This window comes from Leuciscus leuciscus (genome assembly GCF_965113295.1).
Source record: "Leuciscus leuciscus genome assembly, chromosome: 20".
NCBI classification, from domain to species: domain Eukaryota; kingdom Metazoa; phylum Chordata; class Actinopteri; order Cypriniformes; family Leuciscidae; genus Leuciscus; species Leuciscus leuciscus.
In genome coordinates, this window is record NC_138744.1 from 26,895,760 (window position 1) to 26,910,635 (window position 14,876).

At 40.1% G+C, this 14,876-nt stretch overlaps 1 protein-coding gene across 2 annotated transcripts; it reads right to left on the reverse strand.

Moving 5' to 3' along the window:
* Positions 1-12,704: 12,704 nt before the first annotated feature.
* Positions 12,705-14,871, reverse strand: LOC309484182 (C-C chemokine receptor type 5-like). Of its 2 annotated transcripts, none has more exons than XM_082150458.1 (2): positions 14,696-14,871; positions 12,705-14,201 (listed from the first exon to the last, which is right to left on the reverse strand). In XM_082150458.1, the coding sequence occupies exons 1-2, from the start codon at positions 14,721-14,723 to the stop codon at positions 13,156-13,158; spliced, it is 1,074 nt and encodes a 357-aa protein (XP_082006584.1). In that variant the 5' UTR covers positions 14,724-14,871; the 3' UTR covers positions 12,705-13,155. The 2 variants fall into 2 exon arrangements, with proteins under 2 accessions (XP_082006584.1, XP_082006583.1); XM_082150457.1 differs by having other exon boundaries at positions 12,705-14,207; positions 14,696-14,869.
* Positions 14,872-14,876: the final 5 nt, after the last annotated feature.

Consider the following 14,876-nt stretch of genomic DNA (forward strand, 5'->3'; position numbering starts at 1 on the left):
TTTGTCGCTGCACTCAATGGCGGTCTTACAAGTTTTCCAAGCGAAACTTCTCCGCGCACTGGACGAGACTGGTCCCGAACCTGAGGCGCTTAGAGACCTGCGCAGCGCTACCGATTTAGCGCTCAGGGCTACCAAATTGACGGCTCAGGCTATCGGGCCACACCTGCATATGGCATCCAACCCCAGAGGAGCGGGAGGAGGGTGCGGCCCTCAGAGGTCCCATGAGAGTTAGGACCTCTTTCCCGACGCCTTCCTGACCTGAAGGACGTTCCTTAGATCCACCTTCTCAGGAGGCTGTGGGTGAGAGCGCCACCTAGTGTCCCAAGCTCTCTGAGGGGGAGCTCTAGAGGCGACACTCTCTTTCTGACCCTGCCGGTACAAGGAGCTCGATGACGGCTGAGGTTGCCACCTGGCTGCAACCTTTTTAGACCTTGAGCGGCGAGGGTGATACTGCCTAAACAGCTGATTATTTTTGCGCTTCCTGGAACCTGTCGATGACTGCATTAACAACGTCGCCAAACAGTCAGAAGGCGAGACCGGGGCATCACAACTCGTGTGTGTCCCGACCGGTAAGAAATCTAGGGCAGGGATGCACCCACTTTCTAAACTGCTCACTCGCCATAATCTGTGCTTTTTTACAGTGACCAAATAGACAGATACACAACAGGGAGCGCTTGCTGAAAGCTAACGCTGTTGTGTCCCTTTGAAGCTTCTGTGTATGCCGTCATGACGCAGCGCCAATAGGATTGGATTAGTTTCATTCATACTTCAGACACGTTACGCTAAGAGGCTTGCTGAAAGCTAACGCTGTTGTGTCCCTTTGAAGCTTCTGTGTATGCCGTCATGACGCAGCGCCAATAGGATTGGATTAGTTTCATTCATACTTCAGACACGTTACGCTAAGAGGCGTTCTCCCTAGTGTCGTTATCGACACAGTGCGAGTTCCCTCGAAAGGGAGTTTAGGCTAGACCACTGGTAGTGTACAACTTAAAATTACTCTTTCCGCGCCATTGACTACATTTTCCAGCATTCCATGGTTTCAATGTCATATGGTGCTATTACGCATATTGTGAAATAGTATAGAATCTCTGAATCAAAGGTGAAGAAGCATGAACAAGTGATAAAAAATTGCTTACGCAAATGTAAAATAACGGCGTCATTATACTTTTATGGTTTGTTTGTTTGTTGACTTTAGAGTTTGTTTTTGATCTGTTCTGTTCATGTCTGTTTCTAGGTTGGTTTTCAGTCTGTTAATTGGTTCAGTTCTCTCCCTGTTTGTCACCATGGTTTCTAGTTGATTGTTAGTCTGTTCAGGTGTATCTTTTTAATCACATGACAAACCCAAGAAACAAGAAACCATGACTACAACATAAAAGACTTAAACTATGAACGTGAACGTGAACCAAAACCCAAAACCAACGTGACAGATGCCATGCCAGAAAAGCTTCACAAAGTTGCACAAGAAGGTGCTTGAGGATATCTCATTTACATCCCTGTAAGGGTATATTACAGGGTATTTTCAATAGAAACATATAGGCTTTATTTTTTTGCAGTGTAAATATAATTGTAAGAACAATAATTTTTTTTAAACATACAAATCTTACTATTTTCTTCCAATTCTATCCTTCTAATACAATTGTATTTTTCAAAATGTTGTGAAGATCACAGAAGGAGTTATCATTAGGATGCTGTCTGCCTGCACGACATCAACAGCACACCTCCGTGCAGCAATGTTTGTACACTTTGTCATCAGACCTTTTCAAATGGACTATTCTACCACTGAACAAAAGAGCGCATTATTGATCATTGTTCTCGCAAGAAATATATTCTCTGAAAATGAGTTCTGTCATTTAGTTTATACTTATGCACCTATATTATCCCGATATGTGCATGGAAAGTTTATACATCAGACTCCACAGGTCTCAAATCACACAGACATTTAAAACTGAATTTCAGGTGCCCAGATAGTGAGTGCCCAATCAATTTCCTGGAAAAGATACCTACCTGCAGAGTTCAGTTCCAACTACGGATATGCAATCCATTAGATCTCCACGTTCTGTCTTTGAAAAGAGATAGTTTCTTGCTCAAGTGCACATTTTTGCAGTTGTAATTCTAGGCTGACGCCCCCGTCCCAACATACAGGCAACCTGACATACATTCACATCCCCTATTTAGCAAAATATGTATGGTTATGCTAACATGGTTCTTCATCATGACTAAAGTTCATTAGGCTATTTGCCTGCGTTTTAAAGCCTTGTCAGTTCATCTTTTTATTCACATGCTGTTCTGATTTTTGCACACTAAAAGCAAGCTGCTTATTCATTTTAGACTTGACGTTGACACGTAAACCCCTTTAAATGACCCAATGCTTCCTTAAGCCCTATAATTGAATAGGCTAAAGAAATTAAGGATTTCTCTGCTACCTGTAACGGGCAATTTCCAACTGCGGAACCACTCCGGAACAGCGGCGGAGTCAATAGGTTTCCATTAAAGTCAATGTGTGTATTTTCACTGACTGCGGAACGGCTGCGTTCCGACTCCGTCCCAGCTCTGGCGATCCGCAGCCCTCCGGAGCAGATACACAGAGCTTCTATTTTTGCCGGATGCCGGAGAGCTCAGCAGCAATTCAGCACAGGGCAGATTGTGTGGGACAGGAAGTCAAGCACAGAAACAAAATAAAACATCTGGTTAATTTTCAAGATAAAATACACCGTGCTCACGGCGGATAATATTTCCCTGCACTACACCTTGAAAACGTCATAATGGGCGGAGACAGGCCTGAAGGGCTACTCCTCTGGATGGAAACAAATTGTTGCTGGTTTTGTGGTTCTGTTTATAGAAACTACATCCTGTTATATCGCGCGATCATACGTGAATTTGTGAGATCTCGTGGGTCCTTGTGACTTCAGCTGTCAGTCATGGCTTTTCCGCAACAAATTCGGACCTGGTGGGTATTGAAGGACGGCGGAGCACGGAGCTGACACGCAGCGGAGTCGTTAAGGATGCATTAAATCTGACACAGTGGTTTAAAAAAGGGTGTACTGATCTTGTGAAAAACTAAATTTTGGCTCATTTTACTGTACCAATAAAATGACCATTAAAGTTTTATGGGACTGTAAGACTTGAGAAATTATTAAATGCCAGGCAGTCTGGTTGAGGAACGACCACTCACCGAGAAGACAAAGGACGTTTCAGGATATTAACATTTGAACTTTAATTTGTGAAATTAGCATCACCACTCGAGACGCAAGTCTCACCTCAGTATCATCCTAATCTACATCTCTTTCTGATTATGTAATTGGCATGATACATTTACCTGACATAATAAATTGTTACATTTGGACTTATTCTGACTTACTCTGAAATTATTAACTTTAGTAGACTACGTTGTATCCATTGTTACCGCAAATCTGCGTCAGATTAGTAACGGAGTAACATCCAGCTACCTCTGTTTAATGTAATGTTACTACCGGTATGAGGACCCTGTGTGACTTTGGCACCCGAGTGAACGAGGATAATAAGAGTAAAGAGTTAAATAGAATAATCAAATGTGCTGCTAAACTATTATATAAATGACCAATAACTAATTGCCATTCTAAACTAAATTTGAGGTCGTGATTAAATGGAGTCAGATAAAAGCTTAATTGGAATCAAATTACTTTGCCATGCGGAAAAGACAGTAACACGCAGTAAACCTTCACCCGCTTATCGGAAACTGTCGAGTATACAGTATATATACTGGCCCACCCATATACCAGACAACCCCTGACATTAGATATATTCACCAAATGTATCTCCGCTTAGGCCACTCTGGCAATACCCGCTGCACGCTCAATGCAATGTTTATTCTGGCTTTCTTTAGTTTTCTCTGATGCTCCGAACTCGCCATCATCTCCAGGTTCAACCCAAAAATCCATCCTACAATCTCAGATTTATTGGTGTTAGACAGTGAAATTATGTCTTATTTTATTAGACAACCTTAATGAAAGAAAATATATACAAAATGTATTTGAAATACATTTAGTTTGTGTACTAATAAGTATACTATAAATACATTTACATATTTTTGTTCTTAATAAAAATACCCTGTAATTGTACTTTTGGTATACTTAACTGGTATACTTAAAGTCTACTAAATTGGAAAAACTAATTTTGTACTAAATACACTTTAAAGGATAATCCCGGTATTTAACACCTTGAGTCTATTTCGTAGTTTGTTTTGGATGAACTAGAGTGGTGGACACAGAAATTTTGACGATGGGTCCTGTCTCGACTTTTTGACTCTTTTAGAATCGCCTTTGACCGCTTCAGAGTGGCTGTCTATGGACATGCACGAACATGTCCTTAAAACAACCCTTAACGTTCGTTTTCAAAACTGTGCAACTCACCATGTGGTTAGTGGTGTTCGTTGATGATTATAAACAAGTAGCGTAGCGAAATACAGTTTCTGTCGTGTTTTATTTGTCATTTTGTAAAATCCCATTGATTTCTGTTGGATGACTCATTGCTCGTTGATATTACTGCGCTACCGGAAACGGAAAAGGGGGCTGTTTACATTTGGTTGTAGTCTTTTTGCTCAGTTCTCCGTCTCTCAAAAGGCTAGCGTGAGCAGGGCAACTGTGCTCTATGCGCTAGACACTGAGTTCCGTACAGCGTCCTTGTAAGTGGTTGTTGCCATCAAGTGGTTGGGAGTGTGCTAACGCTTCAGACTCAAATATCGAGCGGAAGTTTATACGCGGTTGTGAGGTATCTGAAAAAATTGTTCCACTATAGCAAATAACACGGATTGAAATCATACATTGCGCCGATATATTTGTTTTTAATCATCAACGAACACCACTAACCACTCGGTGAGTTGCACAGTTTTGAAAACGAACGTTAAGGGTTGTTTTAAGGACATGTTCGTGCATGTCCATAGACAGCCACTCTGAAGCGGTCAAAGGCGATTCTAAAAGAGTCAAAAAGTCGAGACAGGACCCATCGTCAAAATTTCTGTGTCCACCACTCTAGTTCATCCATAACAAACTACAAAATAGACTCAATGTGTTAAATACCGGAATTATCCTTTAATTGCACAGAACTAGTGCTGAAGTCCCACTAAAGATATACTTAAGTATACTTGATTGTGCTAAAGTTGAACTATTGCAAGTATACATAAGGTACACTTTAAATATATTGCATTTCACACTAACATACAATTAGAGAGAGTAAAGTTTAATTTGTATTTGGGGTGCTGTGCGGGGGGAGGGCTCCGAGCTCGGAGTTCGGCCTGAACCCAGAGTACTCCCCCCTGTATGTAAATGGTTAGGACTAGATGTGTGGAGAAGGGGTGGTGGAGGGATGCTGTTTGTATTTCTGTATTAAAATTTTTATTTTTCTATTACATTTGTGCAACGTTGGTGCAAAATGAAAATGAAAAATCAATTATATAATTTACATTTGCCATTTCATAAACTAGTCTTAATATGTAAATTGAATACATATTTTAACTCTTTATAAGTTGCAAAATTTAAATTTAAATGTATTACAGAAATTATTAGACATTTTAACTTGTTCAAGCAAAACTGTAGCAAAATGATCATTTAAATGTTATTTTTCTTAATTGCATTTACACTCACAGTTAAGACACTTGCGATTGCATTTTCATTAAATGTCCTGCAATGAATGTAGCAAAATTCAATGTGCAAATTGAGAATGCATTTCGAGCCGAACACGTCCCCGCCCTGTCAATCACTGTGTGAAGGCGGGGCTCTGCAACAGGTAAACCAAGGCTATGTAGGTGGTAGCATAGGCAAGTGACTGCCTGCTGAGCATTTCTGCTTGCCGCACCTCCGACGGTGCCATTGCGGGTAGCTGCAGGGTCATCAGCTGGGAGCCACCCTTCATTGATATTTCGCTCCATTAATCGCGGAACATCTCATGGTGGGGGAGCTGACCCTAGGACCCTTGCTTTCCCCACGCCTGGTCCTTCCTTCCTTATCCAAAGCCAAAAGCTTTCCTGCTCTGCCTCCTCAGCCAGGTCTTTCAAAGCCTTTCTGAGTTTGGGCCCGGTGACTCCCATGCTCTTCAGGAAGCGTTGGGTGGATGCTCCTACAAACCCCATACAGCCGACTTCCACCGGGTAGCTGACCGCTGACCACCCAGCCTCTCTGCATTCGGCTGTGAGGTCAAGGTACCGATCTTTTTTCCTCTCAAAGGCTGCCTCTTTTCCTCCCTCCCACGGGACAGTGAGCTCTGCCAAAGTTACTGCCCGGGCTGTGGGAGGACCAGAGAATAATGTCCGGTCGAAGGTTGGTTGTGGTGATCTCTGTTGGAAACCTGAGCTGCCAATCGAGGTCCACTCTCAGGTTCCACTCACAACTGCCTGCCAGGGCTGATCTCTGTGGCTGCGTGATGTTAGGGGTCCCCCCTCCCTCTCTGACAAAGTGGATCGGCCGCCTTGATGTCGGTGGTAGGCTGATTCTGCCCTGCGTACCTCCAGGATCTCCGCCAGCTTCCGCAGGACTTAGTTGTGGTGCCACCTGTACCGACCCTGGGTCAGTGCTTTTTAGCAGCTTGACAGTATGTACTGCAGGCTCGAATTTGGGGCATTGCAAAGTTGGCAACTCTCCTCTGAGCCATACCACAGAAAGAGGTTGCTGGGGCTTAGGAGGGTGTCATAGGTGGACCTTATAAGGAAACTCAGCCTGGCTTGGGGGATCTTCCACATGTCGGCCCGGACCGCAGGTTGCTAATTACTCCTTCCCATGCAGGTCGTCCAGCGTCCTTGCTGGTGTTGGCTAAGGGCTTTGATCTGATAGTTCTCCTCCTCTGTCCTGACCACCTTGGAAATCACTAGCTCTAACACGGCGGCGGCAGAGCCGATACGAGCATTAAATTCACTAGCAGATGAAGTGGAGCGTGAACAGAGAAATGGTAGTGTTTCCGATGATTATTACGCGTCTGCAGGTGATAGAACCAGTACGATATTTGCCTTATCAGGCGTCGACACCCGTTTGGTGGGAATATTATGCTGTGCTGTTGTTGTCTGATGCTGGACTGTGTTAATAATGGTTTAGTTTTGTATAAAATATTCTCATTGTCTGATACACATATGCTTATCTTTATTCTGATTACTCTTAACTATAATTACCCAATAATGTTGGAGATCCTGTTTTTCCTTACAAATGCATAGGCCTGTTACTCTGAGATCACATAATATGATGGGTCAAATTCATACCGAAAAATGTGACCGCTCTTTAGGCCATTTCTTTATAACTGACTGTAATGTTAAAAAAAAGTGACTCATGTGATGTATGATCATCTCCGATTTCTATTTTATTAAGCATATTGATCAGATATTGATAAATCTGTAGGGTCACGGAATCTGACGGGTCAAATTCATACCAAAAAATGTGACCGCTCTTTATTTCACCATAACTGAATGTAATGTTCAATAAAATTACTCATTTGATGTGTAACCATCTCCCCTTTCTATTTTAATAAATATATAGGGTCACGGAATCTAACGGGTCAAATTCATAGAAGACTAGCCTTTTTTGGGTGAATGTGGAGCAGGTCGAGGGCTGGTGACGTCATCGTCTATAATTCAGTGTCTAATATCTTAAAAACCGAAGCAGCAAAACAGCACAAACGGAGCACAAACAAATGAGACTATTTTTTGTGAATGTGGAACAGGTCGGGCGGCTGGTGACGTCATCACCTGTAATTAACCCTTATGTGCTGTTGGGGATGTTTTCATCCACTACGGGGTATTTTTTTGTCTTAATTTGGCCATAACTTCCGTGTTTCAGCAAATGGAATGATTTTTGGTGACTAATCTTATTTTGACACATATTTGGGGAAAATGCTTTGAAATTTTTCAAAAACTCAACAGTACACTGTGGGCAAATTCACTACCCTTTCGTTATGTTCGTGGCTGAAAACAGCCACTACTTTAAACTGCTGTAAAAATGTATCAGATAAATATTTTTTTCAATTTTTTTGGCATAAATCTATTAATCAACCTCAGTCCTGCTCAAAACTACTAAATGTTTTTAAAAAAAATCAGAATTTTAACTCTTTAATTGCCAAATTCATAAATGATGTCACGGATTTTGAAAAAAACAAACACAAAATGACTTATTTTCAATATAAAATGTGAATGTGGACTGGATTTTTTTTTACCTTTTATCACAGTCTTGGACATGTCAAAGATTAGAAACAACATTGGTTTTGATGCATTGTTAGTTTTTGTGTAGCATCAGATTTGAACTTTTTCTCCCTCATTTACTGTTCGTGGCTGTTTTTGCCCCATTGACTTCCATTATAACCACATTTTTTGATTGCAAAGCCATGACACCATATAATCATGCATTTTTGATTGTTGGTGGTTTTCCCTGTTGGGAAGAGGTAACATTTGTAATTTTTACTGTTGATAACCAGGTGGCACCATTAACCCTTTAGATAGGCCTGTGCAAAAAAAAGCTTAGTTTCTGGCTTTTACATGGAGTTATATGGAGTATAATAATATATTTGTGTGTTTGTGTGTGTGTGTGTGTGTGTGTGTGTGTGTGTGTGTGTGTGTGTGTGTGTGTGTGTGTGTGTGTGTGTGTGTGTGTGTGTGTGTGTGTGTGTGAGTGAGAGAATATGAGAACTCACCTTGATGCGTCTGAGAAAATCAAAATATGCACCTCAGCTCTCAGAACTACATGGAGTAAACAAAAACAAAGTAAGTGTATTTTTGCATCTGCTGCCTTTTGATGGTGAGAAATGCAGACTAAACAAAGCAAGTGGATTTAAATACTTGCATGCAAGCCTGCTGGTCATTTGATGGTGAGAAGAGCAGCAAGCAACATGAGAAAGGGCTTGACTTGTAGTGAAGATCTAGAGATGATTATGCAGCCTGACCCCTCCAGCGAGCAGCAGGATGTATCGTCTTCTCCCTCTGACACCACAGACTCAGGAGAGTCAGATCCTGATTTGGATGTGGCACCCTCATCATCCTCTCTAGCTTCCACTGAAGGCGAGGAAGATTCGGAGGATCCTGGATCTGGGTGGATTGGGAGAAACGGCGAACTGTGGTTTTCCACCAACGCGGAGACAACTCTCTTTCTTCAGCCTGCCAACTCCCGTGACTCCAGGGCCGACGCGCTATGCCATCGCAAGGGTCCAGAACATGGATTCTGTGTTCAATCTGTTTTTTACGGAGTAAAAATAGGAGGGGAAGGCGATGATCCCACAGGCAATGTGTGGACTCCACTCTGGACCTAGACGCCGGCCAAAATCAGTAGCCCCATGTAGGCACGGAGATCTGTGGAGTCCACCCCGGTCCAGTTTCTCATTGTGCGGCGCCCATGGAGGTTGGTCATGCTGACAATGAGGTCAATCATCTGCTCCGTAAAAAACAGAATCCGTTGAACACAGAATCCATGTAAAAGCCAGAAACTAAGCTTTTTTTTTGCACAGGCCTATCTAAAGGGTTAATGGTGCCACCTGGTTATCAACAGTAAAAATTACAAATGTTACCTCTTCCCAACAGGGAAAACCACCAACAATCAAAAATGCATGATTATAGGTGTCATGGCTTTGCAATCAAAAAATGTGGTTATAATGGAAGTCAATGGGGCAAAAACAGCCACGAACAGTAAATGAGGGAGAAAAAGTTCAAATCTGATGCTACACAAAAACTAACAATGCATCAAAACCAATGTTGTTTCTAATCTTTGACATGTCCAAGACTGTGATAAAAGGTAAAAAAAAATCCAGTCCACATTCACATTTTATATTGAAAATAAGTCATTTTGTGTTTTTTTTCCCCCCAAAATCCGTGACATCATTTATGAATTTGGCAATTAAAGAGTTAAAATCCTGATTTTTTTTAAAAACATTTAGTAGTTTTGAGCAGGACTGAGGTTGATTAGACTATTAACAAGACTATTTTATTTGGAGCATGTGGGGGGCTGGGTGACCTCAGAATGACCTATAAATATTCTTGTAATATCCCAAAAAAATAATAATTAAGCAGCACAAACAAAACTTTAGACCAACAAAACACAAACCAAACACAATTAAACGAACAAGACTATTTTATTTGGAGCATGGGGGGCTGGGTGACCTCAGAATGACCTATAAATATTCTTTTAATATCTAAAAAAAAATTTTTTTACTGCACAAACAAAGTAAAAACAATCGAGCCTGTTTTGCCGACGTTTTGCATTGGGTTGGGGGCGGAGTCAATTTCACACAGTGATTAACAGGGTGGGAGGGGCCGGGTACGTGGTCGGCTTGGAATTGAATTTTGCTAAATTCATTGCAGGACATTTAATGAAAATGCAATCGCAAGTGTCGTAACTGTGAGTGTAAATGCAATTAAGAAAAATTATATTTAAATGATCATTTTGCTACAGTTTTTGCTTGAACATGTTAAACAGATCTAATCATTTCTTTAATACATTTTTATTTTATTTTTGCAACCTATAAAGCGTTAAAATATGTATTCAATTTACATATTAAAACTAGTGTATGAAATGGCAAATGTAAATTATATAATTGAATTATCATTTTCATTTTGCACCAAACGTTGCACAAATGTAACGGAAAATGTCAGTTTAATTACAGAAATGCATTGTTATTTTACATATTGCATTGTCATTTTGCATGTTACATTTCAAATAGAAAATTGCCACCCATATGTGACCCTGGACCACAAAACCAGTCACAAGTCGCACGGGTATATTTGTGGCAATAGCCAACAATACATTGTATGGTTCAAAATGATTGATTTTTCTTTATGCCAAAAATCATTAGGATATTAAGTAAAGATCATGTTCCATGAAGATATTTTTTAAATTTCCTACCGTAAATATATATAAAAATATATATTTTTGTGAGTGGATGCAGCAAAATCGCGAACATAAATGGACAACTTTAAAGGCGCTTTTCTCAATGTTTAGATTTTTTTGCACCCTCAGATTCCAGATTTTAAAATACTTGTATCTCGGCCAAATGTCTTATCCTAGCAAACCATACATCAATGGAAAGCTTATTTATTCAGCTTTCAGACGGTGTATAAATCTCAATTTCAAAAAAATGTACCCTTGTGACTGGTTTTGTGGTCCAGGGTCACATAACATAGTCGATGACTCCGACAATCCAGTTACAAGATTTGGGTTTCAAAACCAGCACTCGGTCGCTGGTCGTCAGAAGCCTTCTAGAGTTACATCAGGTCCAACCATGCTCCCTATTCCAACGTACTCAGCCAATTAAACCATATTATCACTATAATAATGGCCAGCTCCCCAGTTCAAACACTGCATGAGTTCCCTGTTCATGGGACATGCACAGTCAAGCCCCTGCAAAGCGCTGGTCAAGGCCTCCCATTCAAATAGCAGCGAGAGCCCGCCCCTTTTAGGCACTGCCTGGGGCCCCTGTTCGCGTTGCATTGTGGGCTCCCTGTTCAGAGTGGAAACCCACGCAGATACAGAGAGAACATGCAAACTACACACAGAAAGCTTCCTGGTTCAGCCTTGACTCAATCCAGGGACCTGCCTGCTTTCAGAGGATACAACTGAGAGGATATAAACAGTCAAAACCTTTTGTTCCACAGAATAGAGAATGTCATGCAGGTTTGGAATTAAATGAATTTGAAATTACAGTCAATGATAATATTTTCAGGGAACTATCCCTTTAAGACCTATGTTTTCTCACTTGCCTATCCACTTTATTTTTCAACCTGAAAGATAATTCATTAGCCCTTATAGGTTTATAACTAGAAGAATAAAAAAGTGCAGTACAGTAAAACTGTTTGTGCTACAAACCAGTGTATGAGTATAATAAAGTTAAAATAATATTAAAACAAATATAGTTTGCGACATCAAGCAACATAACACTGTTTATGTACCTTTAAAAAAAAAAAAAAAAAAAAGCTGACACCAGAAGCTCGCACATTCAAGTTAAACATGGCCATGTCGGCTCTTGTGGTAAAAATAAGATGGATAAAGTGAATAATGAAGTAAGTGCAGAAATGTGTGTTCTTTCTTGTTATTATTAAGTGTTCATCTGTAGTCATTTGTGTACCATATTAATTGTCTCATTTTTGTTCTTTTAATACAATTTTGTATTCTTCCTATTCTGCCTTTCTTTGAGGCAGAGCACATGTTATGATAGAGGATGTTGGAACATCATCTAGTGGTTGATCTCGCAAGCTTATCTGCACTGATTCAGCAGCAGAAGAAACCTTTCATCTTATTCAGTATCAAGCAGCAAACAGAGCTTGTAATGCACCTTGCCACAATAATACCCCCCCCCCCCCCCCCCAAGTGGTTGCCCACATTGTTTATCAGAATACAACCAAATTCCCATTTATGTATCTAAAATGAATGACTAACCTCAAACACTTTCCTTTCATGAAACCTTTTTTTTTTTTTTGTGTGAACACTACTTGAACTATTTATGTGTATGTGAATTGGGATGCACAATGCGCCTCCACGTTTCATAGAAAGATAAACACTTACGCAGATGTGGTTTACAGCTATGCGTCGGACTTCCTCTCTGTGACGGACAGACTGTTACCGTGCAGACTTAAGTATTTTAAGGAATTCAACCTCAAGAGTATGGTATTTTCTATAAAATATATATAGAGTCATTTTATTTAGGGTAAACTGTAAAAGTTTTGTTCCCCTCTGTATAATACTTTAAATACATAGTACAATCAGGACAATGCATTAATTAAAATTCCTTTATTAGAAACCACTTAGCACTAAAAGAAAACTTAAAAGCAAAACATAAAATACATGCTAAATGTATTTCAAGAAAGAATTCAAAAAGTCATAACTGAAAAATAAAGCTTTTTTTAAACCCCTGATGTAAATACAAACAGTGGGTTTATTTAACATTTCTGATGAAATCATTCATATCAAAACCATTTTCTGTATCATTTGCAAATCTAAAATATAAGCAAAATACATGCACAGGGAAGAACATCTTAGCAACAGCGTCAAGTTCTGCATTCTCATACTTAACATACATCATTATTGTCAAACAAAAGTGTCAAAAAACAGAACAAAGACAACTTTCAAGATAAACTTGATACATTCAGTAAAAAGAGGAACTTGGGGATGGTAAAAATATAAGCTACTCAGAATGAAAACAGCTCTCTGGAGGAACAAGTTTGCGCTATGCAATTTGTGTCGAGGAATACTCAGAAGATCTGGAGAAGACTGAGCTTCTGCGTTCAGATAACTGTCGAGACAAATTTGTGCAATGGCTGAAACAAAATGGAAACTGATCTTTTAGGACTTTAAGAACTGATCTTCTGAACTTCTGTCCAGCAAAGGCGTAGATAATAGGGTTGAGGCAACAGTGGCTTAAGGCGATAGTTTCCACCCACTGAATGGCAAGGCTCAAATTAGTATGCCAGTAGCAAGAAAGCAAGTAGCCTTTCCTCTGCAGGAACATGAGAAACATGACAATGTTGTATGGAGTCCAGAAGAGAAAATAAACTGCCACCACAGCCAGGATGAGTTTGATGACTTTGTGTCTTTTTTGTGATTTTATGCTGAGCAGAGTGGGGATGATCCGGGAATAGCAAAAACTCATAATAATCAGGGGAATAATCAAGCTCAAGAGGTTCATCTGAAGGTAAGTAAATGACATCCAGGCTGTACCTTCAGGAAAATCAGTTCCACAGGATGTTTTGATGCCTAAATCATTTTTCACTTTGGCAAAAATAATATTAGGGAGGGATGCAAACAGACTGAGCATCCATACAAATGAGGCCAGAATCAAACCCATTTTTGCAGACCGATTTCTGGAAAAGAGACTGTGGGCATGGACGATTACGACATAGCGATCCAATGTCATTAGGACCATGAAGAAGATGCTGCCATAGAGGCCTATCATGAAGAAACCTGTTATGGTATGACACATGAATTTGCCGAAAATCCACTCATCTATGGCACCGTGAGCCCAAAAAGGGAGTGACACAAGAAAGAGCAGGTCAGATAGGGCTAGGTTGAAGAGGCACACGTCTGTCATATTGGATTTCTGACGGTATCTGATCAGGACCCACACTACCAGGCCGTTTCCGATGAAGCCAACAATGAAAACTATGCTGTACAGGGTGGGAAGGAAAACCTCACTGAAGGCCTTTGTGTTGCCATTGTTGCATGGGATTCCAGGAATCTCTGTTTGGCCATAGTAGTCACCATAGCTGTCTGTCACTGTAGCTTGGAGGGCACACAAAGAACACAATGATAAGTCATATAATTGAATTATAATAGTATAATATGCTTATAATATATTCTGAAATCTTAACATTCAACATTTCTTTAAGTTTGAAGGTTAGACGCAATAAAATGACACCACAAGCAGGAACAGACGAATTTTAGTTTGTGTTTTCATGACATCTACTGGTCATAGCATGAATCGTGTTCAGCATCATGCGTTGTAAACTGACGGCTTAAGTGTCTAGATGTTGAAAAGTTATACCTTTTAATGTTTAAATACATATCATAATCATGCTGTTTCAATTTTTTTAATGGTTAACTTTTTAACAAATAATGAATAAAATTGTAATGAATGCTGTAACAAAAATCACGACAATAATAATAATAATAATAATAATAATAATAATAAATCGCCCTAATTATAAAAACTTAGTATAAAAATATATTATGTAGCATAATTACACAACTAAAAAGACTGTTTGACCTACCAGCCTCAGTCCCTCGGTCCTCTGTCATGTTTCTGGGTAATGACAGCTGAATATGTGAAATTTGTGTGATCCTGTCTGCCAAAAAGCTTTACAAAGCACAGGAGGTGCTATTTCCTGGACCTCCCCCAGGCGGGACTTCATCTCACCAAAAACTAAACTATATATATGAATGGCATTAAAA